At 41.5% G+C, this 27,002-nt stretch overlaps 1 protein-coding gene and 1 long non-coding RNA gene across 3 annotated transcripts; one reads left to right on the top strand and one right to left on the bottom strand.

Moving 5' to 3' along the window:
• Window positions 1-211: 211 nt before the first annotated feature.
• Window positions 212-16,292, bottom strand: LOC134161639 (uncharacterized). Of its 2 annotated transcripts, XR_009964062.1 has the most exons (9): window positions 16,238-16,292; window positions 14,986-16,016; window positions 9,272-9,416; window positions 8,940-9,044; window positions 7,974-8,118; window positions 5,696-5,776; window positions 4,908-5,006; window positions 2,670-4,230; window positions 212-1,984 (listed from the first exon to the last, which is right to left on the bottom strand). It is a non-coding gene; the product is annotated as an uncharacterized LOC134161639 (long non-coding RNA). The 2 variants fall into 2 exon arrangements; XR_009964061.1 differs by lacking the exons at window positions 5,696-5,776; window positions 7,974-8,118 and having other exon boundaries at window positions 3,901-4,230.
• On the top strand, window positions 15,382-26,474 carry PDZK1 (PDZ domain containing 1). The gene is made up of 9 exons (XM_062614677.1): window positions 15,382-15,521; window positions 19,093-19,304; window positions 19,606-19,858; window positions 20,803-20,939; window positions 22,201-22,396; window positions 22,647-22,843; window positions 23,336-23,530; window positions 24,375-24,674; window positions 25,674-26,474. Exons 2-9 carry the CDS (start codon window positions 19,095-19,097, stop codon window positions 25,749-25,751), a joined length of 1,566 nt encoding a protein of 521 aa, XP_062470661.1. The 5' UTR covers window positions 15,382-15,521; window positions 19,093-19,094; the 3' UTR covers window positions 25,752-26,474.
• The last annotated feature ends 528 nt before the right edge of the window (window positions 26,475-27,002 follow it).

Below are 27,002 nucleotides of genomic sequence, written 5' to 3'. Positions count from 1 at the left end.
GCAGTTCTGAGGTGGCTACCAAAGGACTTTTGGTCTTTCCTGTGAAATAAGCAGATGGCATTGACCTGGCAAAGAGCAACAAATGGCACTATAGGTTTGTGATCAGCTCCTGAAAGAAAACCCAGCTCTGGCTGTATTGTTGTCAAAGCCAGGGAGAGGTCATCCTGACAGAGATTTTTAATTAGGGAAATTAACATTTTCTTGTTCATTGAATACCTAAAGTCTTGACTGTGTTCCCCATAACACTGTAACAATTGTTGCCTCTAATAGGCAGAATGTATAGGTATTTTAGAGACTGCAGTTTCACTAGGGCTGTTATTGTGCCCAGTTACCATCGATATACACTCATGCTTCCTCCGTCAATATAAAATGACTGTCCGGTTTCTTATTACTTTCAGTCCTGCTGCAAGTACCTTGTATTTATGACCTTTCAGTTCAAGCACTGATTTTCACAGTAGCTGCAAAGCAAACTATTTGGAAACAGCTTCTATGTTTATACCTTGCATAGAACACTGAACTTTGAAGAGTTAAAAAACTCTTCAAGCTCAAGAGAAGCGCTTCTTCCTACTTCATTTTCTAGTGCCTAGCCAAAATAAAAACATGATTCTCTTTAGTCTCCTTTCAGCTATTCCTTATAGTTGCCAGGAGGTGGAAACATAGCTACACGAACCTACAAGAGAAGCATCATGTTGATGTGTAATTGTACAGCATACTACCGGATGAAGGACAGTGCTAAAAATATCTGCAGTCTGAACTGGTTCAGTGGAACCCAAAACATAGGATCATACAATGCTCTTCCTGCCTCTCTTTCCCTTCCCCCAGCTAGCGAGACTTCTATCCTGCTTGTTACTGCTTCTCAGCATCAAGGATGCCCTTTGAGCAGCTGGTTCTGTAAGCTGAGACATGCACGTTCATTCCAACAAGAATCCCAAATCAGGCTGCCTTTGATGGAAAGGCTCCCAGAGCAGCAGCAATTGCAGCCCTTCCGAGCTGCTAAACAGTCAGGTACCTGGCAAAGTGATGAGGAGATAAAGGAACACTTGATTTATTTATTTAGCAGATACATGTCTGTTTTGACATTCAGAAACATTACACACATGTCCAAGCTTGAAAAACATGGCAGTGGTCTGAAATGCTCATCAGACAAGCTTTAGTAACCACAGAAACAGATATAGATACAGCCATCTTCCCTTTGTCATTTGATACCAGATTTTAAGTACTAGGAGAGAACCTCTTACACAGAAGGCAAATTTACATAAATACTTGGAAAAGGGGAGAGGGACACAAGACAGTTAAAAGACTACAGACAAAATAGCCTTTGAAAAAATCCCACAGTTAGGGTAAAACATGCCTGGTTTTGCTTTCTGTGTGCAAAACAAGGAGTTTGACAATAACTTCATTCCTGCTTCCTGTGCATCACTCACTTGAGCACAGACTGCCCAGAGTTGAATAAGGGCTTCAAGCTCTCTCAGAACAAATTGAAGAGCACAGAGGATAGACTAGAAATATATCAGAAGACATTTCAGATGAGAGAAGAACCCAGGAAACCCTTCTTTACATAGAGAGCTGTAGTAGGAAGGGAAAACCTCCCCATATGGGAGGCAAGTTCCAGAAAGTACAGCTGGAAAGAAACCGTCTCTTCATTTCAAAGAGTACCAACACTGAGAAATCCATTGCCTTGATGATGGCAAAAACTGGAAGAACTGACACTAGATATGAGAGAATTTCAGTTCTAGGACAGGAAGAAATCCTTCTCTGCCTGGATGGAGCTACAGGGAAAATGTGAATAATCCCAAAGAACCAGTACCAGAAATTCCAGAAATAAGTCCCTTGAAAGCTTGAAGTGAGCCATGAAACACAACGTGAATCCCGGACATTCATCATGCACGATAAAATGAAGTTGTTCTTACAGTATCTCAGGAAAACTATCTTGTTTAAGCAAAGCAGCCCAGACTCCACAGACAGGGTTTTCACGGCACAAGCTCTTGAGTGGGGAAAAAACAAAAGATGAACACATTAAAGCAAAAAAAAAAAAAAGAAAATATAAAAGAAAAAAATCTCCTGGTGTTCAGGAGCAAAATGTACAAATGCAAATCAGTAAAACACAAGCTTGGTAAAAAAGTGACTGATGCAAGACTGCATTTCAAAGGTTATACAGAGTGGTCATCTGGCTGAGAAGAGAGACTTTCACACATCTAAATTAACTGCCTGAGCTCAGCCTCAGTGTTTAATTTGCAAGACACCTTATGTCACATTAGCACACAGCTACATGTTCCCCAAAAGCCACACAGGAGGCATCTGAAGTCCATAAAACAATGGTCCTGTGCTCATTCTGCGCGTTCTCTTTTGGCAAGATCATGAATTGAACGCTGAGTTAGGTGACTGCTGTGGATGTTGGCCAGAATCCAGCTCTGCTGCACCTGCTGCAAAATCACTGAAAACCAAAACCAAAGCAACTTAGTTGGCATCGTTCCATCCTGCCGCCTGGGGAGTTTCAGCCTGCTAACCTCTATGGAATTATTACAGTGGGAAAGGGGAAGTCATTAAATACAAGGGCCGTGCCAGAAATCCACCTGTGAGACTTGTGATTTTATAAAATCAGTCATAAGCTCTATCCCCAGAAAAGAAATATGGAGGTAGGGAGGTAGGTAAGGAGATAATCTTCTTACCTTTGGCATACAAAATTATCCAGGATATCATGACCACAGTCCACATCTTCTCCAGCTCAGAATCCATCCTCAGATCTTTGTTCTGTTTCGGGTCACCTTTTGTCCTCCTTGTGGTATTGACAACACTCACACCAGATATAATGACCAACATGCAAATAAAAGTCTGTGGAACTGCATCTTCTTTCACCTAAAACTTAGTGGCAGGAAAGTAACTGAATTTTTATTTTATTTTTAATCAAAATATGTTGGAGAGAACTTTAGGAAGGGAAAAGATGGATATAATCCCTATGTCTTAACAAAGCTGGGAACAGCTTGGAAGGAATACGAGCTGGCTTCTCAGCCTGCCCCTGATCAGAACCATCCTAAAAAAGCTCTAGTAGCTCACTACCACTGCAACTACCAGATGAGAACCTCAGCTAGTTATGCCAGAGATATATTCCCTTCTGCTGGAGGCTTGGAGCTGAAGTCACTTGGCACAAGTAGAAGACACCATACCATATGATCAGTTAAGACCTGTAGAGAAATTATTGTACAGGAGCACTGCCACTGCACGTTTCATCCCTTTTTAACCTGAGTAATGAAGGAACAGAAAAATAAATCACCTCAATAAGAACAAAACAACTCAGTGGTGGCTGCCATATCTCAAGTCCTACTCCCTCTAAGCACCAATCCTCCCTGAGGTCTATGTACACTATAGTTAATCCAAGAGGCTATAAGGCTGCACTGTTTGCGTACACAGAGGTCCCCTATTAAGAAAATACACAGATCTCCATTTTAGAGAAAAGAACTTTCCCACCTGTGAATGAAGCTCTGGCTATAGAGCAGATGCTGGGTGAACTGGGACAGACCTGCAGCTAACCCAAGATTGACATACATTTTCCCAGATCACTTTTTTCACCCTATTCCTTTCAGCTGTGGTAATGGTGCTCAGAGTTTCCCCATGGGAAACTATTCCCATTAGCTCTGAGAGATCCACAGCCAATCTAAACCAAATCCCCAACATTCATCACATGTCAGTCTTGCATTTAGCATGCACAGATGAAAAGACAGAGGAGTATGAAACTTACTCCACCTGTCACAGCGTGGCAGCAAACATTTTCAGTTTCACACCCTAGGAGGATAGGATACATCTCCATGAACTGTTTTCAGCATGCAGAAATTTCACTTCAGAGACAAGGATGTGATCTCACAACTCCCTCTGCTAGAAAGCTCCTGGACACATAGAGCTTACCTGTTACATTCACCCTAATAAAGAGGCCCATAGCAGTCAGGACAGTGTTCTTTATTTTGGTTTTGCATTGAGAGTGGCCACTGTCTGGTTGATAATCTGAATTTTCAGAAGCAAGAGAGGACGTGACTTTTGAGGTTTAAGTTTCAGGAGTGGTGCAAACCTTCCATGTCCTTTGCAAACCCTTTTGCTTCTTTGGTTTTTCATACCAGCGAGCCTCCATTTGTGATGACTGATCCTGCTGATGCTTGATGAGGCAATTCAAATTCACGGTCTCTCCTTCTTCCATGTAATTTGGGGTAGATGCCTAAATTACTTCCAGCATACTGTGATCTGTGGTGGAACACAGCAGACAGTAACTGAACTGATCTTTGTACCAGGCCAGCTCCCCCTCCCTCACCATACTTCTCCATTCATTCATGTGCTGTGAAAGTCCAGGCTATCTCGTGCTCCAGATGTGCACAGAGTACCCAGGATAACAGGTACCATAATAAAAAAAATACATTTTCCCTCATATGAGAGGAAGAAAAATCTGTTTCCTATCACAGACCTTGTGGCAGAGGCATTACACAAACAGAATATTGTCTATAAAGTTTCTTGTTTTCATAAAAATCAAGCTGAGAAGAGAATCCTTTCTTCAAAAAAGGCAGCAAAAGCATCAGGGGAGAGGGATATTTTGGGGGCTTGTCTGTTTTTTTCTCTTCAACTTGAAGGTTTTTGCTTTCACCAATTATTGAATTATTCCATGGAAAGATAATATGAAAATACTGATTGGCTCAAAATACTGCTCTTTGGGGACCAGGTTTTGCCTCCATCTTCCTGGGAAAAATTCATCATGGAGAAAACAAAAGGCTGAGAAACATCATGCAGAGCCTGCCCTGCTGAAAGCTTATTGCAGTAAATATTCTTTCCTTCCCATAATCCAGGCAGCACCTCTGCCACAACAAGTAACTCCTAAGCAGGATTTGGGAAATGCCAACAGCATGCTTTTCCTTGCCAGGGCTCCTTACCTGATACCAGCATTGCCAAAGCTGCCATTTGGAACACCAGTACAGGGCTGCTGCCTCCAGGCCTGGCGAGGAACCCTGTGATCTGAGTCATCTTCTGCACTAAAAAAGGAAAGAGAAGAAAACAAAACATGCAGTTATCCATGAGTTCTTCTCATGGTACAGAGGAGAGGGCTAGGATCACTCAGCTTGGTGCTGCAAGCCTCTCCTAGCACTTGCAGAGCAGTCAAAAGTGCAAGGACCTTCCCCTGAAGCAATGAGCTTGTAAAACACAAGGTAACCCTCTGTGTTCAGATAAGACAGAGATAAAAAAGAAACAAACAAACCAACAAGATGACAGATACCACAAACCAGAACACACACAGGTACTACCTGTAAACTCAAGTTGCAGGCAACAGGCTTATTGAGGATCAGAGGGCAGTAGCTAAAAGAGCTGAAAGTTAGGACTTAGACCACAATCACACAATTATTGACACAGGCTGTGGTGAACTCAACAGCTGTCAATAAATTCCTAAAAGCAGACTTCCTTTGGAATTGTTTCTTCTCAAGAGGGCACCTGCATCAAATTGTTTGGCTTGCACAGACAAGAGCTTGGCTCCCAGCAGGCTGTCTCGGGACATTAAAATAAATGTACAGAACAACAGGTTACTGACATACCTTTTTCAATGATGAAAACAATTCAGTTCCTATCACAAGTGTATTTGTACTCTGAGAAGGAGCAGGAGAATTTTGATGTGGTCGTCAGGAAAAAAGAGAGAAATTCTGAAGGAAAAAATATAAATCATGCTTACCACAACATCCTCCTGTTCCAGACCAGTGCTAAGGGGCAATAGAGCTTCATTTGTCACCTCAGAATATAGATTTTCCTTTCCCTAGAAAAATGAAGCTCTTTCAGAAATGTTCCAGTGCCTGGCACAAATGGAGCTTGGTATGGTTCTAGGAAGAAGAAAAGCATGAGTGGTGTGTTTGGCCTCCACTTTCCAAATGGGTGGGTGCCTTGAAAGATTTTGAGGTTAAATAAGTAAATAAAAACCAAAAGTTTTGCTTCTGCTTGCATGGGGTTTGGGATTTTTTTGCCTCTCACCTACCACCTTAGATGAAGACTTGGAAGAAAGCCTTGCAGGACTTCAGTTGTTCCACATTGTCCAGTGCTTGTACTCTGTGTACTCATGTGAGTTAAATCAGTTCTCTTAGGTATGCTCAGATCTTCTTTTTGGTAGAGGAGGGGGGTGAAATGGTGGGAGTGAAAATGATAATGAAGCATTTATCTGCGCTTTTCTGTACTGCAAAGAAATTCCCACAGTGTGGACTGCACTTGCAAGAAGTTGAATGTCTGGTTGGTTTCTCTGTTTTTGTAACTACAATACCTATTCTTCACCTACCTTTCAGCTCTTTATTGGCTCTCTGAAAGGGTCCCCATGCACTTTCTGATGTCAAGCTTTCAGTTATAGGACGGCTATCCAGGACCAGGAGATCTTCTTGGCTTTTACCAGCTAAGGCCACTTTAGCTAACAATTCCTCTCTTAGATGACCCAGTAATTTTTGGACACTTAAAAGACTTTTAAGAGGTTTCCTTTTCAGAGTGCAGACAAGAAGCATGAGTTCAGTTGCTCTTTTAACAGCTTTTGAGACGCATAGAACATAGTGGTGAGTTCAAGGGGAATGGAGCTGCCAGTTCACAGCCTCTGCAACTCATTAAAGCAATCAAAATCCCAGCTATAGCAGGAAGTAGTTCAATGTTCCAGACACATTTACTGAAAATGTACAGGCTCTGTGTGGCAAAGCCATAAGTTTCCAGATTTGCTTCCAAACTTCCTTAAGACCACCACATCTGTAATAGGTGCTGACTTGAGAGCTCAAGCACAAATATCAGCCATGGACGAAGTGTGCACAATTCAAAGAGCAAAGCAAGATTACTAAGGTTTTTTCCTTCTTCTCCTTCCACTTTCTCTCATGCCAATCCCAAAGCAATCACTTCTCCTGCAGAGCAAGCAACATGTTCTTTGAAGCCCATTCAGCAACAGGTCTGTCAGTGGAGCATAATCCCAGTTACTCAGCCTGTAACTGGTGGAGCCAGTGAATACGTACTCACAAGCGAGCAAGATTGAATATATCCCTGAGGTTTCTTTTCAGAAATAAAGCAGTGAGCAGCTTTTTTATTTGAGAAATGCCTTGGGAGGCTTTACGCGAGCTGCGTGTGCATTCTTGACAGGCATCTAAGCTGAGCAACATAGGAAAATACTGAGGGTGCAATGCAACACCCCCTAGAACACCTACCGTGTAACTTCAAACAGGGCTTACAGAGGGAAAAATCCCCAGTTTCAACCATACAGAAAATAAAATATATAAATAAAAAAGGCAAGAAGCAAAGTTCTGCTTGCTGAATAAATCTGAATGGGTGCCCATTTGTGTTAAGGCAAGTGAGATCTCCTCAGATGTCTCAGTGTTAGTAAATCCATCAGATTCAATATGACAGTTAACAAGTGTTCAGTACAAGATTGCAAGGCAAGGATAAATCAGGGGTATGAAAAACATAGATCACAATGTCAGAGAACAGAATGTGTGTCCAATGCATTTCCTACCTTTTGCAACCTCATAGAAAAAAAGAAAAAAAGACAATTTCAGCTTTTGTATGTTGTATGTGTTTATATTAAATCAAAAGATAAACTCAGTGATAGGTTTTGGCTATTGAAATCTTAATGTTTCCATCCTACTTTAACCAAAACAAAAAAAGCAACATGAGAGAAATACACACCCTGAAAAACATGCCCTAAGGCTGCATTAGACAATCACCCTCACCTACACATTCCCATGATAATGGAAAAAAAATCCAATAAGGTAAATTCCAGGATTTGTCTTAGTGGTATGCAAATAATATTCAGATAGTAAGAGAGAAAGTAAAGTTCAGTTTCACCTAGATCATCTATTACAAATGAAAAACAGTATAGTCATGAGGGAAAACATATACAGAAGATAACTAAGTCAGATTTAGCTTTTGGCAACACCTGATCTATGACACAACATTCAGTATTTGCAAGAGGTTCCAAAAACACATTTCAGAGGACCTACAAAGTTTTCCTAGAACCAAATCCTGACAGCTCCAACTCCAGCTTTCAGCTCTGTAAATGAGAGGGTGGGAAAGCCTGGTCCTCATCAAATCTGTGAAGCAGGGGCTGTATCCTCTTGGTGGTCTAGAACTGCTCCTTTCACCATGCTGGACACAAGCACATGACACAGGAACACACACATGACACAGCTGCGCACCAGACACTCTGGATCTCTAATACTCCTGCTTGTAATCTGTGCTAGATAGATGCTTGTCTGTGCCCTGATCATATGGCAGGGGCTGCATTTTGGATGCACTGGTCTACAACTCAGTGATGATAAAAGGCCCCCTTTTGCCCTCCTGCTTTACCTCAATTTTAAGACCTAGTTTGTTGGGTTTGCTTTTGTAGAACACTACTTCATCATTATACATCTTATACGTTGGCTTCTGTAAATGAGAAATGGGCTGTCATTTTTACTTTTCTTATATCTAGAATAAAAATAAAACCATCAAAACATCAAACCCAAAGAGTTCTATACTGAATTAAAACATCAGGCTTTTCTCTTTAGTGACAATTATTTTTATTAATCATGCTGTGAAGCAGTTTAGAACTAAATTTGAAGAGATCACAAAGACCTTACAAATTTTGTACCTCAAGATACACATATTCTGTAACTGTAAAGAAAATAGGTCCAGGCACCAAGTACTGAAAAGATGTGCCTTTTTTTTAAATCAAAATAATAAAATTAATTACGTCAATCAAATTACACAAAAGCAAACAAACCCTGAGAAATCAGTGTTCTGTTATCTAGGCTAATTAAATATGTGACTTCACCGGGTAATAATGAATTATCAGAGTAACATTGCCAAGTGATTAAACCCTTAAACTGATATAACAGATTATCACCACTCACAAAGTTAACCCTACACGGTGCATTAAAATGATGACAACATCCTTCAGTTTCAATTTCCTTAATATAAATGCCTACCTGATTTAAGCATCCATTAGCTACTTTATTATTCCACCTTACTGGCAGTAAATATAATTATGCAGGGTTCTTATTCCATCATCCTCTTCTTCAGGACACAGTGAGCTTTAAAAGAAGTATGGCAGTGAAATAACATAGCAGCAGCAGCTTAAAGTACAACCATTAACAACTGAGAATCTGACTGAGGTAAAAGTTGTGGTTTAAGTTTAGGAAATCATTAAAGGACTCTGTTGGGAATCTTTCATGTGCATAGAACAAATGAAAACCAAGAGATAACAGTGCAACTGCCCCCTGCAAAGGTGAAGCAAAAAGCACAAGAGAGTAGAATATACTACTTCTGCTGAACTTCTTGAGATCTTGCCACTGGCTATATGGACTCAAACATCATGAAGCTTACTGCCACACACAAGTTTCACTCAAGCTCATGCTAGCTTCCCCAGTGACATAGATCTTGAAATCCTTCCACTTCTGGATGACCTGCACAAGGAAACAGCTTAATGTCACCTCAGCTCTATCTGTGGATAATAGTTTTCTTCTCTCTACTCGAGCAGGTATGTCCCATTGCTCCAGCTCTGAACCCAGTGCAGTATTTCAGGATCACTTAGCTACTTAGGCCCAGATGTAGTCATATCACTCAGGACGACCTTGAACACAGGCCATCAGCTACAATGAAGGTGGGTATTTCCTAGATAGTTTGAGTGTCATTTTCCAGCTGAAATCAGGGACACAAGCTCTGCTGTCACCAAGAAACAGTTTTACTCTTACAACCATGCCAACCTCAATTCCATAGATGCATTTTGTGGAGATCTAGCCTGTCTTTAGTACTTAGGCAAGATTTCTGATGGGATCTGTTGCATGTTTGGATGGGATTTTAAACGAATTATTTATTATTATAAGCTCATATTATTTTATAAGCTCATAACCAACTCTAGTGGCTTTTACACCATATAAAAATAAATCATTTTTTTTCTCATATTAATCTTTGGTTCAAATAGTGTCTAAATTTATATTCCTCTCAAAGCTTATAATAACAGTTTTCAATAGGTATGCAGGAAAAGGGCTGCATTCTGCGTTTCTGCAGTGCCAAGCAGAGCAGTAGCCATTTCCTTTTTGTGATAACAGATAACAAGCCTTTTAAAGCCACAAAGTGACAAGAACTAATAAAGAGCAGGCATTATCCATCCCCACATTTCTAGTAACAGTGTTATAAGCATCATATAAGCCTCACCAGAGCAGAGCACAATAGTTCCCCAAACATAAAAGCAAATACAGAGTGACAGAGAAGATGGAAACTTCTACAGGAAACTAGTATTTCTCTTCAAGGCTACATTCAGACTTTGCATTATGATTACTGATCTCAGTGAGAGAGAATGGCAAATGAATGCTATTCCAACTTAAATCCCTCCTGTAGCAAGAGTGGATGCACCCAGTAAGAAGCTTGAAGCAGAAGTTAAGTCTTTGGCATACAAAAAAAGAGACAAAATAATTCTGGATTCTGTGAAGCAACATCATTTGCATTTGCTGAGGCTGATGCACCTTCCCCCTCCAGACACTACTCCAGCATAACCTTAGGGTAATAAAATATCAGAATAGAATCCCAGACTGGTTTGTATTGGAAGCGACCTTAAAGCTCAACCAGTCCCAACCCCTGCCATGGACAGGGACACCTTCCTCTAGAGCAGGTTGCTCCAAGCCCCATCCAACCTGGCCTTGAACACTGCCAGGGATGGGGCAGCCACAGCTTCCCTGGGCACCCTGTGCCAGTGCCTCAGCACCCTCACAGGGAAGAGCTTCTGCCTAAGATCTTACCTAAATCTCCCGTTTCAGTTGAAAGCCATTCCCCCTTGTCCTGTCCCTACATGTCCTGCTAAAAAGCCCCTCTCCAGATTTCTTCTAGGCCCCTTTAGGTACTAGAAGGCTGCTTTAAAGGCTCCCAGGCTAAACAAGCCCAACTCTCTCAGCCTGTCTCCATAGAAAAGGTGCTCCAGCCCTCTGACCATCTTTGTGGCCTCCTCTGGACTTGCTCCAACAGGTCCATATCCTTCTTGTGTTGTGGGCCCCCGAGCTGAACACAGTACTGCAGGTGGGGTCTCACAAGAGCAGAGTAGAGGGGCAGGATCACCTCCTTCGACCTGCTGGTCACGCTCCTTTTGATGCAGCCCAGAACATGGTTTGGTTTCCAGGCTGTGAGCACACCCTGAAGCTGACTCATTTTGAGATTTTCATCAACCAACACACCCAAGTGTCTCCCCTCCAGGCTGCTCTCAGTCCAGGTCTCCACCCAATAATATATTTACTGACAAACTGAAATTGACTACTCAATCATATAGAGGTTATTACAGAAATCAGGGGCATTTCCAGGATGGATTACAGACTGGGGGGGGACAACAGGACGAGATGGGACAGAGGCAGAAGGAAGAGGAATGGAACATGGTAAGAGAAAGAAATTCACAATTGCTGCTGTCAAAGCCTTAGGGCTTGGACACTTCCTTTCTCATGGAGCTGTATTTTTGGAGGAAGAATATATGATCTTTAGAGTGACTGCATAAGCATCTCTTCATAATGCTCCTTGAAGAAAATAGTGAAGTAGACATAGTACTCTTTACTTATACATTTCAAAAGCCTAGAAGGAAAGGAACAGAGCCTACTGTCAAATTCAGAAATCCATCTCCAGAGGGCAAAACATGCACGTACGACAGATTGAAGTAACTTATTCTGTTCATAAACCAGAAAACAAAAACCAAACCCACAGCAGTTTTATAGGGGTGTGTAACATAAGAAAAATAAAGCTCCATGTGCTGAGTGGAAAAAGCCAGATTAGTACATTTGTAGCATTATTGTTGATGCCTCAGCATCTTGCGTGCCCGAAGACTATTGAATGATACAGCAATTAAAAGGCAGAACTGAAGAAATTCTTTTCCAGAAAATACCCAACAACAAAAGCTGGAAAGAAAAGTCTTCCCACATGTTACGAGTGCCAGAAGGAAGACAAGAATTCCAAACGTGTTGCCATTTGAGCAGTGTTAAACAAATCAGCTTCAGCTGCTGTTATCCAAACGGGCTGGAAGACTGATTGCTGTGCATGCATGTGAATATATATACATGTGTACAGCCATTTACTATGAACAAACACATAGCTGCACTGAAAAGTCTACTTAGCTCACATAACTCCTCATTTCTAGCACCCTTGAATTTTTGCTTCAAGAGAAATATCCATTTTTTAACATTGACTTCAGCCTGATGTGGCAGCAAAGAAGCCATACAGAGAAACCTCACAGTTAACTTGGTAACAAATTCTGCATCTAAAAGCCCAAATTCATTATCAACACAGAATATTTGTTGAACAGTTAAAGAAGAGCTAAAAAAGAAAGTATTGTTTCTAGTTTATATTCTCCAGTAAGAAAGGTCACTAGGGAAGTCAATTCGATGTTTAAAGCAAAAAGAGCAAAGCCTAGGGCAAGTGGACTGCCACTATAATTCCTCACTGACAGGTCCAGGGGATAACAGAATACCTTTTTTTGCTGAAAACACAGGGACAGCAAATGTGGAGTATTCTTCTATTTTTTAGGAAGACATAAAGCCAAAATGCTAGGATGGGCATTCTCCCCTTCATCTGCAAAGCAGCAGGATTGCAATGCCATTCCTGCTTGCTCCCTCGTTTTTTCCTCTGAGTCTCTTTATTGTATCAGGAGCATGTGGTCACCAGAAGAAAAAGAATTAATTACCACTTGGCTATGCGCAGAAAGATTGATGAATATTCATTTGGTAGCTCAAATGCACTTTGCCTCATGATTAAGGAGGTCTTCAGTGAACCAAATATTCCTATTACCAAATCACATGCTGCTTTATATAATACTTGCCAAACTGGAGCACAAAAAACATCAGTGGCAAAGTAAGGGACAAAGGGAAAGCATTGTACTGATTTTTAACAGCTTAAATACAAGGACAAATTAAGAATATCCTCCTATTACTCTATTGAAGGAGACCTTAAAACAGTCCAAGGCTCTGATTCACAATCCCTTTCAGATTTAGCTGTGGAAGGAAAGCTGAAGAGGCCGCGGCCCCCTTGGATGGGAACAGCAACTTCTTCAGGGAGCATATCTCTACCTGACAGAGGTTGCAAATCACAGCCCTTCAGCTATTGCAGTTCACAGCCTTGCATATTAATATAAATTGAAAGCGATGTTGCCTCTTGTTAATACACTGGACTGTGGTGGCTTAGACCAAGCGTGCCACCTTTGCAGAGCTCAGCTGCAAGGGCATGATGTTCTGCAGGGAGTAGGGGACAGATTTACAATTGTTTCAGCTGGAGTCAGCAGAGGACACAAATAAGCCTGTATCCTCCCAACACACTGCATTTGAAAATGAATTTTCTTTAACTATTTGTTGGATTCATAACAAACAGGATGGCACTGCAAGGGAACTAGTGACCTTGTGGTCAGCAAGGATGCAGCAAGCAAGGATGCAGCAAGCAATATATATATATATATATGTAGGTAAACAAGCACTATTTGGAAATCCTCATTACATCAATTTTTAAGGGATGTACGTGCACCTAGGCAAAAAAGGTTCAGCTGTGGTTGATATAGTTATTATCATTAAATATTTAAAGTGAGGGAATGCATTTACAGCAAAGTAGCCACTTAAACCTTTTGTCAATAGAACGGTGCCAGCACTGATACATATCTTTTGAGCATAACTATCCTCAGAACCAAACATATGAACTATATTCATTCAAATTTAGGGTTGGACTTCTTATACAACTGTGTTAATAACAAAAGGTGTGTTTTAGTAGACTGAACTTTGTAACTTTGCACTTGGATTACAAACATTAAAGGTCTACTTCACCAGTCTTTCATTAACAGCTCTGTTTTCTGCTCTTCTCATCCAGTAGAATGGCCATGAAAGTGGTTTCTTCACCAGCTCTTAACACAGTCATGGTGAGTCACAATAAAAAACCAAAGCAAAACAGCTTTAAAAAAGCAATATCAGAGTGATCCAGAGATTTGCTACATCTTTTTTTTTTCCTGTATAGACTCTTCAGGTGTGAATAAGTAAGTTAAGTAAGGACCATCATCCTGGCACCACTGGGTACCTGCTCTCCTCATGTCTGTCTCCAAAATAGGGCCAGGAGTGACTTGGGCCACATACATTCTGGCAAAGAGCAAGACTTTGCTAAATTGCACTTATTGAAACTACACCCTTCCACAATACCAACTCTCCACTCTACAGCATTCTGCCAGCACCGTGGTAATCTGTATAACACCTTACTCCTGAAAATTCTTGTCTGCACCTGAAATGACCTCAAGTCACTGTCACAGTGGTAGTACAATAAAAAATTCCATTTTGCTTCAAATGCTGCGCTGTTTCCTTGTATGCTGACCTGTAATCCTTGCATGTGCTCCCATCTGCGCGGTGCACGGTCAATTCATTAAGTACCTTGGTATCTTACCAAGAACAAGGGCAGTTAGTAGATCATCTGGTGCTGTAAGTATAGCGACTTCTGCTATACTTACATCCCACTGCTTCCATTCCCCAGTGTTCTGTGCTCTCAACATAGTATTGTATTGTTCAACCTTTCCAGAGGCTTGTGGGTGATAGGTTTCGTGATGGACCAAATCAATGCCATGTTGCTTGACCCAGGATTGTATAAGGTTATTTTAGAAATGAGTTGCACTGTCTGGCTGGATTCTTTCTGGAGTACCATGACGCAGCATTTGACTTTCAAGGCTCAGGATTGCATTTCAGGCAATAGTATGGTTTACAGGGTATGTCTTCGGTCACTCAGTAGACGCTTCCACATGGTAAATACATAGCACTCGCCTTGTCAGGTTCAGAGCAGTGGTCCAGGATAGGCAATTTGTCAGGCCTCACAATACTGATAGCCCAGCCACCCCTGCTCTCTATCCCAAGAAAACTTTACACATATGGGTCACTCGATTACGCTACATGTTCCACACATGCGATGGCCTCAGTGGTCAGAGACACCCCTCCAGCACAAGCCCTTTTATTTTCTTTTCCTATCTCTTCCAATTACCGTCCTTACCTTGAATTCTTCAAACCTTTTCATCCTATTTTCTCCCTCCTGCTCTGTACAGGAAGGGAGCAAAAGCAGCTCAGTGGGCATCTGGTTGCCAGCCAAGGTTAACCCATCACAGTCCTTTATCTGGCATCTAACATGTAGAGATTTGAACCAGTAACCTCTTGATCTGCAGTCAAATGCTGCTGGCCCAGGTCAATCCACCACAATCCGAACCTGTTCCTGCTAAGATATTTCTTACAGCTGGAGAAGATTCTTGCCCAGAGTAAAGATCAGGCTTGCCTCAGATGACCTCATTGACTTAAGTTTTTATAAGCAGAGCAAAATTCAAAGCTGCCAAGACATGCATGTGATTAGCACTTCTGCAAGCAAGGACAAGGCAGCCTATCAAGGTGTTGAACATATTCAGTGAATCTTGGTTAAATAAATAATCTTCTAAATCAACCTTTGCCCAATCAAAGTCCAGCCTTACTTATAGATACCGCCACAGGAGGGACAGCAAAAGAGAATTCCTGTGAATGCTGCTCCACACAGACATACAGGTAAGATATTCCTTTTTTGTTAAACCCTACTCCCTTAGAAAACTCCTTTTTATAATCCAAATAATTTTGCATGTAAAGCTTTCATGGATTAAAAGTAGCATGCAGTGTAGTGTAACCTTCCCTCCAATTCTAAATATGAAGGAATAACCTTTCCCGTATAAGCCTACTGTTTCTTCAGCTTTGTGTATCACTGGTTTTGCATGTTAACTTTAGGAATTAGCACAGATTTCCAGCATTTGTCAAGAAATCTGCTTTGAGTTGTAGTTGCTATCAGTGCAGTGTGATGCATTCCAACAATGGCCAAATGTAAAGGCAGCCCATCCTTATGTGAGTAAGTCCCAGTGCAACTACAGACACTCAAAAAAGTATAAGACACCTGACCAAGGGGAACAAGGGAATCATGATCTGCAGGCTTCTTATCCTGTATGCTGAAATTCCCCATATTCTCCAGCTGCAGTGGCATCTGTGCCAAACCCCCACCACAAATCCATACTGCTCTATATGCTGCCCATTTAAACTCAACAATGCACTTTTAGCTTTGATAGCAAACAGTCTGTAGTATGGGCAACCACAGAGGTAGTTCTGTAGTAGGCTGCTACCATGGAAGGACTTGACCCCAGCTACTTAAAAGGGAAAAAAGTCCAGTTCCCACATGAGTCACACAGGTGATACAAAGAAAAAAACATGGAGTTGCATAGAAATATTTACATGCAAACAGTAATTTTCTTAGTATTTATTAGGCTGTGATTAATGGCTTATCTTTGCAACACAGCAGACCAGCTTAGATCAGGTTGCTAGGGCCCCATCCAGGTAAGTATCTTTGCAGATGGGAATTCCACAGCCTCTCTGAGCACCTGTTTCAGCATCTGACAGCCCCCAAGATGAAAAGCTGTCCTTCTGGCTGTCTAATTAGACTTCCCCTTGCCATAGTCTATGTGTTGCTTCTCATCCTCTTAACTGTTAAGAATCTGGCTCTGTGTTCTCTAAACAATCCAGTTCGGCAGTTGGAGACATCAATAAGATCTTCCCTTTACTTTCTCTTCCCGAGACTGAACAAACCCAGCTCTCTCTGTCTCCTTAAACATTATGTGTACCCTATCACCTCAGTGGACTAGCCCCAATATATCAATTACTTAAGGGAGCTCAAATCTGGAGACAGTCCTCACATGCGGTCTCACAAGTGCCAAAGAGAGGGGAATGATCCCTTCCATTGACCTGCTGGCTATAGTACCGCAAAGGTACACCACTGACTCACATTCAACTGGGCACTTGAGTGCTACCCAGCAATGCTGCCTTCTGGCCATTCAGCAATCAGCCTGTATTGTTGTGCATAGTCTAGGCACAGATTACTTTTCACTTTTCTTTGCTGAACTTCATGAGGTTTCTGTCAGCCCATTTCTCCAGCCTGCTGAGGTCCCTCTAAATAGCAAAAGAATGTCACTAATAACCACCCAGCAGCTGGATTATACACCACTGATCAAACCCCTCTGAACCTAGTGACCCAGACAATTCTCTGCATCATCTAGTAGTCTGCTTACCCAGTACATGTGTCACCAGAATGGCTACATTGACTGTATTACAGACTGTATCAAAGTCACTGCAGAAGTTAAGGTGAACAGCATTCACTGCTCTCTGCCCATCACAGAGCCAGTCCACTCATTATGTAAAGTAACCAGGGTTCATCAGGTATCTTTTATGATTATCAGTAAATCCATGCTGTCAGATCCCAAACACTTTTCTGCCCTTGGCATATGTGCTTAACACAGCTTCTAGGAGGATTTGCTCCAGAACCTCTGGAGGACAAAGGTCACCGCCTAACAGCAATCTGGTAGCAGCATCAAGTATGCTCTTTAACTAGCTGGCCTCAAATTCTCTGTGGAATTAACATAGCACTCTGGAAACATCGACTGGAAATTCTGCTCCAGTTGTCACAAATTCATTGAGAAATCATTTGACTCAAATTACTACTACTTCAGCAGCCTGTCATTGCTGAACCCAATTTAATTTCTTTCCTTTCTCACACAATGTCACATTTTTACATTGATTACATCTCCTGTCATTGTTAAAGTCATCAGGGATGGAGATAAAGCTTTAGTAAGGCAGCAAATTGAGGCTTTATGGTCATTTCAGGATTTATGTGAGAATTACAAGAGAAGCGCACTGTCTCAACTCCTGTTTTGTTCCACACAGTCCAGGCAGTATTAAATTACCTTTCCTGCAAGCGATTACCTGATGGCACATTCACATTATCACTAGGTGTATGCCTGAATATTCTACACTTTTGTTAGACCTCACAATACCTGCATTCACATCTCACCCAAACCTCATGCATAATGAAATACCAAAGTGAAAGAGCCTGTTAGCTCCTTTTCATAATGGAATCAGAGTATTTAATTAGGACTCAAAGGCAGAGGAAAACATGGAGAGCTCCAAGAACTTTGATTCTATCAGTAGCTCCTAAAGGGCACAGAAATAAAGCAAGTGCACCATTTTGTATGAAAACTGAGATGTAGAAATACTGAACACAGCTAGAAGAAAAAAAAGCTTTGTAAGCATAGACAAGGGTCTTCCTAGTTCCTTTATAGTCCTTGCTTTCCACCCTTCAATGCAAACCCTGTGCTCATTAAAAATAACACCACCGCTACAACGTCTTTCCCAAAACTTAATTTTGTTTAGCTAAAATAACTAAGAACAGGAAAGCCCGGTTAGGCCAATGAGGTTCTTCCTTGCTCCCAGCTGCTCATCCATCTGTACAGGTTGCCCAGAGAAGCTGTAGAGTGTTCATCCTTGGAGACACTCAAAAGGCTGAGAGCTGGGACTGCTCAGCCTGGTGAAGCAAAGGCTCAGGGGAGACTTTTTAGTGTATAAGAATATCTGAAGGGAGGGTTCAAAGATGGAGCCAGGCTCCTTTCAGTGGTAACCAGTGACAGAACAAAATGGGCATTAACTGAAACACAGCCAGCTCCATCTGAACATAAGGATGCTTTTTATTACTATGAGATTGACTTGAGCACTGGCACAGGTTGCCCAGAGAAGTAACGGAGCTTCCCTCCTTGGAGATATTTGAAAGCCATCAACACTTGGTTCCTAGGGAACTGGCTCTACGTGGCCTTGCTTGAGCTGGGGCATAGGACCACATGACCTCTGGAGGTGCCTTCCCACCCTGAGCATTCAGTGCTTCTGTGAAATCCTGTTTTGTCACACAGCTTTCCTAACAATGTTCCAATACTTTTGGGCTGCCGTCATTTTTCCTCTCAAAGACTTAATTCAGGTATTAAATCCTCACCTCAATTTTCACCACATTGTCACAGGCAGACAACTTCTTTCTTCCAGATCTGCATCTTGCTCAACTTCATTTGAGATTGGGAGACAAGAAAAGCGAGGAGGGGAAAGGGGATTGTTTTTTTTCTCCCTGTCCTTGTTAACTAGCTTCAGCTTTGCACAGCAGGATTTCCCAGGAAGCAAAAACCCAAGAATTCTGAAGCAAACTCTCTGTATGTATACAGAGTGAGCACAACTAGGTAAGCTTACTATTCTTACTGACACATGCCTTTTCCATCCTGTCTGCTAGAGATGATTTCTGTTCTCCAGCCCCGAGAATGTAAAGTGACCAAAACACCCCAAAAGACTTACGGATTCTACCTGCGTGTTGAGAAAGACACAGCAGGACATCTCATCCGGAACGTGGCAAAGAACAGCCCAGCTGAAAAGGCTGGCTTGAAGGATGGAGACAGAGTCCTCAGAGTTAATGGTGTGTTTGTAGACAAGCAAGAACATGCACAGGTACTTCTCTGTTTAGCCCTGTACCCACACCACTTCCCCGTTACCCAGAACCAATACCACTATGTGAAGCTTTCTATTCCAGTTATGACATCTTCAGCTAGGAAATCCAAAAGCCAAGTCAACTGCTCTGAGAATCTCCCCACAGTATTCATTACCCACCATGGGCATGAAATGTCTTTGAGGTGCCTCCACAGTGCATAAGCACAGGGATGAGACAACAAAAACAATAGATGGTGCAAGTCTTCCTGGGGAATGTTTTAAGGTCAATTGCTCTAGCACATGCTTGCCTTGCCCACTACAGGTGGTGGAGATTGTCAAAAACAGCGGGAATTCTGTTGTACTACTTGTTCTGGATGATGCGTCCTATCAAAAGGCTGAAAAGGAAGGACTAAACTTGGAAGAGCTTGGTCAAAAAGTGTCAACAGGACAGCAACAGGAGCAGCAGTCCCCACCATCCATGGTCAATGGAGCAATCACCGCAGTTCCACAACCCCGACTCTGCTACCTAGTGAAGGAAGAGAAAGGCTATGGCTTCTCTCTGAAAACCACAGAAGGTGAGAGCCTGGTGAGAAGAGATGGTGTGTATAGAGAGAGACAGCAAGCAGGGACAGAGGCACCCACAGTTAACGTGGAGGCCAATGTGGATACACAAACTGCTCTTGCTGACAGAAAGTGAGAAGCATGATGAGGTCAGGTCTACCACTAGCCCCTTTCTGCACAGCATATGCAGTGCACGGTTTTCCAAGGACCACATTTCTTACGGGGTGGAGAAAAGATGGGGGAGTAGAGGGAAGAGATAAAAAGAATAAGCTATTGTCTGCTTGTTATCCAAGCCCACACACCAAAATAAAATTTGCAGTCCCTGATTAAATACCAGATATACGCTCAAGATGCTACATCAAGTACTGTTCTATTCCTTCAACTAACCTCAGGTACCAGCAGACAAAGTTCTAGACAGCTGTAATAAACACATTTCCAATTTGTAAGTTATTTCATTTAGAAAGCAAGGGATTTTGAGCCTCCTTCACATATGCCTTTCTTCCAAGGCCAGTTAACAGAATAGGGAAGTCTTCTGGAGAGCATCACCTCTACAGAGGATATTTCAAAATGTAATATAACTGAAAGACCAAACAAGTAAGCCTTTCAAACACAGTAAATTGTGAAATGTATAAAACAACACCAAAAGCAGCTCCTCACTTCAAACTGGGAGGGGGAGGAGGTGAGAATCAAATCCAGTGCTCCCCTTTAGCACTCTTGATAAATGAAAGATTGTTTGAGCTGCAGATAGTGAACAAATGCCTCCCACCCCCACAGAAGTGATTTTTTCAGGACAGAATAAGAGAGATGGAGGTATGTCTAAGATTTGTGGTGTCACTGTAATCTGCATGTAAGCAGAGTCCAGGAGTCTCTAAGGTCATCAGTACCGAGTTTCCTTAACCATTAAATTCAAGCATATGTCAGCAACTTGCCCTGCGTAATGAGCTTTCATTTATTTTAGGACAGAAGGGGTTGTTCATAGTAGAGCTTTCATCACAAGGAGCAGCTGCAAAGGCTGGTGTCCAAAATAACGATCGCCTGATTGAAATCAATGGAAAAAATGTGGAAAATGACACACATGAGGAAGTGGTGGAAAAGGTATTTGTACACTGATTCATCTTCTGTTCTGGCCCACTTTCACAGCAACCCATTAGGGTTATTGAAGAGGCAGGTCTGGCTGATTTGAATGCTTCACAGTAAATCCTGGAAGCTACTGCTCATGTATCGTCAACACAGCAGAGTACCCCCTCTGCTTTGGCTCTGTTGTCAAGCAGCCTCTTGAACTGACTCTGAATAAATAAAGCCATCAGGACAGGGCAAAGAATTTTAAATAACAGAAGAGTGCCACTGCCAGGAACACTATTAAATAAATCATGCTCTGCTCCTAAAAGTCCTGGAAATACTCATAACAGTAGAGGGCAAGTCATCAAATGTGGTTTCCAGGGCAGGAAGAGGGGGAACTCTCTGATGATACAGTCAGCACGGAACAGGGAAAACTCATTCTTTTAGACAGTAGTTCCTTTCTCCTGTTAAGAAGTACAAAACTAATGAAAACTACTGTGCATGTAATTTCACTACCTGGCCTCAGCTGCAAAGAATATTGCTAATGAGGCTTCCAACTTCCACTGTTGGCACTGCTGAAACACAGCTGGAGCTGAAGAGATTTCAGAGAGCCATGAGATAGGCAGTACATGCTCCAGAATTCCAACATCACAGTCCAATTCATGCTACTAACTATGGAACTGTGCAACACCCGTGTTTTATTGAGCTACTGTAACAGCAGCAGCAGAGTGATGCTGGTTAAGATGAGTTTAAAAGAGCATCCTTTAGACTATAAAGGAATAAGAGAAGGATGAACTCCGAGACGCTGAACAAACAAGAAAACACTCAGAATCAGTTAATACAGGGAGATGGAAGAGTGACAGAAACTTGACTCTTGTCACTGTAAACTATAATAGGCATATAGATGGCACAATATGTCTATATTGTAGGGTTCCATATCTAGATAAGCCAAGCATTATCTACTGAGGCTCACTGGATTCTTGCTGGTACTGTATGCCACACTCTTGGCACTCTACAGCTAATTCCCTAAAGGTCAGGAACACAGTATGAGATTCGTAATATTTCTTCATATATGTACTAGATCTTATATACCCAAGATCTTATCTTGGCCCAAATTTCTGACTGGATGGGGAGTGAGGGGTAGTCAACTTACGGTACCATGGCCTACGCCTTATGGCTCATTCATCAACAGCACCCACACATCACTATGTATCAGTACACCAGCTACCAAAGTATCTACAATTCCCACGTACTGTTGAAGTGGTGACATCCAAGACTGCATTGTGTACTATCACAGGTAAAGAAGTCTGAGAATCGTGTTATGTTTCTACTTTCAAATGAAGAAACAGACCACTATTACAAGAGCCAGAAGATGGTACTGAGCAAAGAGAGTGCCAGCCTGAGATTGCTTCCCCTCAAACCACGACTTATTGAGATCCAGACAGGAGAAAATGGTTATGGCTTTTACCTGCGGATGGAACAAAATACTGGTGGTAAGAACCGAGTTAACACACAGACCATGACATTTGCTATAGAGCTGCTTCTGGTATCAGGTTTGCAGACCTCACTCTCTTTTGGCTTCTCACTGGTCATCTAGAAGTCCTCTACAGACATGTTGCAGACAGACTTGCACGAGGGTAAATGGTCTCGACCATACAATTCTGACAATCAGGTTTTCCATGCATTTTAATGTCTTTTAACTTACCAGCCTTCACATCAAGTTTTTCTCCCTTCCAATCTTAGATCATGTAATCAAGGATGTTGATGCTGAGAGCCCAGCAGCCACAGCGGGTCTCAAAGACAATGATATCTTAGTAGCTGTCGATGGAGAGCTGGTGCGTGGTCTGGACCATGAAAATGTAGTGGGAAAAATTAAGCAGTCTGAAGCAAAAACCACACTGTTGGTAGTGGATAAGGAGACTGATGCCATGTATAAACTGGTAAGAAAATGCAAACTACTACTTAGAAATGATAATTTATCAGTAGGAAGAGACATATGCAGCAATAAAACAGCCAGTCTGCTCTGACAGACGCTTCAACTGGTGGGAAACATTTAAGATACACCCATATGACAGCAACTCTCCTTGCACTCATACAGCAAGTCACAAAACACCCAAATTTTTGGCGTCTTCCAGGTTTTTAGTCACTGCTAGAACAAATCACACCACAAGAAAGGTTAGAAGTTTGAAACAGCAAATTTAGAGCAATGTGGCTGTTAACCATTTATGAACAAAATGAGTAACAAAATTCCTTTCTCACATAGATCAACACTGTCATTTTCCACTCAGCCAGAAATTACTAACAAAGAGCTCTTCACTGCAGCTCAAGTCTTAGTCATTAAAAAAGTTTCAAACAAATCATTTTGATCATGAAGCCTCACACAGATTTCACAAAGTTTTATTTGTGCCTTTTTACTTGTGACTTTTTTTCAGGCTCAGATTTCCCCTTTCTCTTACTACTACAAAGCACAAGATCCAACTCCAGCTAAAATGGAGGAAAGAGCGGAGTTGCACACTGAGCAGAATGTGAACCACAAGCCAAGAATTTGCAAGATGGTGAAAGGGCCTAGTGGATTTGGCTTCAGTTTAAACATGATTAAGAACAAGCCTGGACTGTTCATCAATGAGGTACTAATGTAGAATGAGTAACAAGAAAAGGCCCAAGTAGTCTGTCAGCCAACTTCCTCCCTTCGGTCCTGCAAATGCCTTCAGGAAAAGCCGCACAAGACAAGTCTCTTCTCCAGCACACTCAGATAAAAGCTGTAACTGTTAGTCAGACTGACACTGTAGGACCAAGATAAAAAAAATAAGCTGTTAGATGTCTAGACAAAAGGGAAATGCAGCTTTTGCATCATTTTTGCTTTTATTCATGAGACCAGCATGCTAAAATTGGTATTTTAAATAATTTTTTTTTTTTTGCCTGTAGAATGTCCTGAGCGTGAGACACGTTCACCGTGCTCTACCCACTCTTTGTTGAATTCCACAGCTGGCAAAAGTAGAACCCCAAACAAATCACATCTGTGCCTTTAGCTTTCTTGAGAGAAGGTGTTCCAATCATTACTAAGGATATGTAATAAGGATATGATATATAATAGAGGTAACCTTACTGTAACTTCAATATAGTAAAGTTAACTTTAAAGTTACTGGATAGGGACTTAAGAAAACTGGTTTTCCACCTGTCCATGATTCCACCATGCCACATTTCTACAAGTCTATCAAAATCAAGATGTATCTTAAGTCCCAAACTGGCAGATTCCATGTTTATCATGCCTAGGCCTATTGTCTGTCCCAATTCATTTCTGCCCCACAAATCTTCCCCATGTTTATTCTGCTGTCTTGTAAAGAAAGCATAAACATTTTGTATTTTGTTGTCTTGTAAGGAAAATAGTAACACAATATCCTCACTAACCATCAGTTGTTAATGCATCTTTCCAAGTTTTATGCTAGTATTAGTTTGAACTTGCCTTTGCAGGTAAAAAAACACGGACCAGCTGACACAGCAGGTGTGGAAAATAACGACTTCTTGGTGGAAGTGAACAGCGTGAATGTGATGAATGAATCCTATGACAAAGTGGTGGAAAGAATCCAAGATAGCGGTGACAGACTAACACTACTGGTGTGCAGCAAAGATGCTTACAAATACTTCCAGGACCAGAACATTCCCATCACAGCCTCTATGGCAGATCCAGTCTATGACACTTCTGAACCTCCTGCTTACACAGAAAACCATCCATCAGAACCAGAGAGAAACTCATCTGAGCCAAGGGAAAGGGTGAGTAATACTGCTTTAAGTAGATGTTGAGAAATCACCTAGGGAACAGGAAAAAAACTCGTATTCCTGTGCTAGGATTTTTAACTTGAGCCTGGATTATTACAAATCAGTCCATGTTATTACAAGGGAAGCTGTAGTCTGATTATCATAAACAACTCTTCCTTTCCCCACACATAATACAGGTGAGTATCTTTAATGCAAAATTAAATCACAGAAAGAATGCACATACAAAAGGTTTTATGGAACAAGATAATCCAAATACACTAATCCTTGATGAAGATGGGAAACAGGCAATACAATCCTGAACATGCAGGGGGAAAAAGTTCTTAAATACACAAGAAAAGCATAAACCACTTTTGGGAAAATCAGGTGAAATATGTCAGAACCTTTTGTAGAGGAAAGAGCAACTGATAGGGTACGATGGCATTTTCTAGGAAATGCGCTGATTTATTTTACTCACTTCATGCCGTTAGAAAGAATATGAAGCATGACAAGTCAGAAAAGCGGGAAGGTATTTCTTCTTGAAACAGTCATTTTGAATCCTCTGTGTGGTCAGCCTTAAAACATTTAAATATTCTTTTCTGATCATTCAAAGGAGACAGACAAGGAAGAGTAAGACCGATGCTGCCTCCTGTCCATTTTTCGTTAGCCTTGTCTGAAAATGTCCAGCTGCCAAGTTTGTGTAAAAGTTTCAGCCACCAAGCTGCACTGTGCAGCAGAAAGAAGGTTAACAACACTTTTGTGTGCAAATTCAGCAGCGAGGGGAATAGTAGGAAATCTCTATTGAATAAATTTCTCTCTAAGCATAATTAACCAAAAAGCGCTTCAACAACAAAAAATATCACTTTTGTTGGCTCATTCTGCCATCCAAATAAGTACATGATTAGTGCAGATGAAAACAGGAGTCCTTCATGACCCTTAATAGGAGTCCTTCATAACCCATATCAAGCATGTTTTCGAACTGCAAATAATCAGAACGTATTTGTTACTCTTCTACAGGCAAGCTCATCCTCCTCTTCACAATCAGCTGCCTCTACAAGAGCAGACAGTGACAACAGTGACGACACGAAGTTGTGAGGAAACAAACTATGCCAAGAACAAAAAGTCCTGTAAAGGACTGCAATCTCTTGCTGAAATCCAGCTGCCTTAAGTAAACATTTCAGTGTAAATTGCATTCATTTAACACACTGCAATTGTACTTCATTGCTTTCTGCCTTGTAAGGTGGGCAGTTAGTCACTTCCTTCTGTAAAGGCTTAAATAACTTTATATATATAATTAAGTATAGTGCAGCAGAAGGCAGAAATGCTTTCTATTCGTAAGCATCTTAGCCTTTTAAGGATAAGCTCTTAATAAAGAGCAATTGATTTCTCCCCATCTCCCAGGAGAGGAAGTTCTCCCCCTAATGCAAGTCCGCCAGCTCAAGCTCTGTGGCAACTCTTCTATGCTATACTTACTGCTGTACAACTGCTGTGAAGTGGCATAAGCCAGTGTACTCTCTGCATTACACTCCTTTCTCCTGGTAACATCACAAAAATGTCTTGCAAACATTAAGCTAACCTCGTAATTCATAAATCAAGATATTTAAGCACTATTCTTTCTCCACTGCATGCAGTTGTGGATCATGGTAGTTAGAACAGCATACATAATTCACTCATGCATATTATTTAACTCAAAGTAAACACCACATTGTCTTGAACACGACATAAATGGCTTTGTAATACTGCTGCTGTATACTCTCTTTGCTGTACACTGAAAACAACCCATAAATAAATTGTTTAGAGTGCCTATTAGCACCCACACCCCCTCCCCCAATCTTATCCTTATTACCTATGATTTATGTTCCAGAACAATTTTTAAACAAAGAAAGCCTAGGAGAGCAGCTATGGAAAGCTACAAGTTTAAGTCATATGAATAAAATTTACTTTTAAGCCTTGAATGACATCAAGAAGTGGAAATAGGCTACTGTAGAAGAATACACAGGCCGTGGAGAACATCAGATTTACAGACTATAAGGAAACAAATTTGTAACACGTAAGGTAAACAAGGCATAGCTGTGGTCTTTGGCTTCACACTGAACTCCAGCAAAGAGGAATCCAAAACCTCAGTTCCATTTACACATGGAGAGAAAACAAAGCTGAGTCTCAGCAATAGAAAGCTAATCTCCAGCTCCCAAGAATAGCAGAACCAATGATACACAGGTGCATACACTACATACAGAAACGGAGTGACATTTCTCTCCACTTCACTTCTGCCAGGCAACAAATCCTAGCCACTTTCTAGTTCACTTCCAGCCAGATCTTTGGAGATGACAAAAAACAACTGGGACG

Source organism: Pezoporus occidentalis, unplaced genomic scaffold (assembly GCF_034315485.1).
Source record: "Pezoporus occidentalis ecotype Australia unplaced genomic scaffold, CSIRO_AGI_Poc_V1 ctg177, whole genome shotgun sequence".
Lineage (NCBI taxonomy): Eukaryota > Metazoa > Chordata > Aves > Psittaciformes > Psittacidae > Pezoporus > Pezoporus occidentalis.
This window is presented reverse-complemented; position numbering and strand designations above follow the sequence as displayed.

Bases quoted from the DNA above. Each gene is read 5' to 3' on its own strand.
- PDZK1 (XM_062614677.1), top strand. From the start codon at position 19,095: ATGATTTCTGTTCTCCAGCCCCGAGAATGTAAAGTGACCAAAACACCC. The intron at 22,397-22,646 runs GTAAGAACCGAG...TTCCAATCTTAG, and splicing joins GATGGAACAAAATACTGGTG to ATCATGTAATCAAGGATGTT. The intron at 24,675-25,673 runs GTGAGTAATACT...ACTCTTCTACAG, and splicing joins CATCTGAGCCAAGGGAAAGG to GCAAGCTCATCCTCCTCTTC.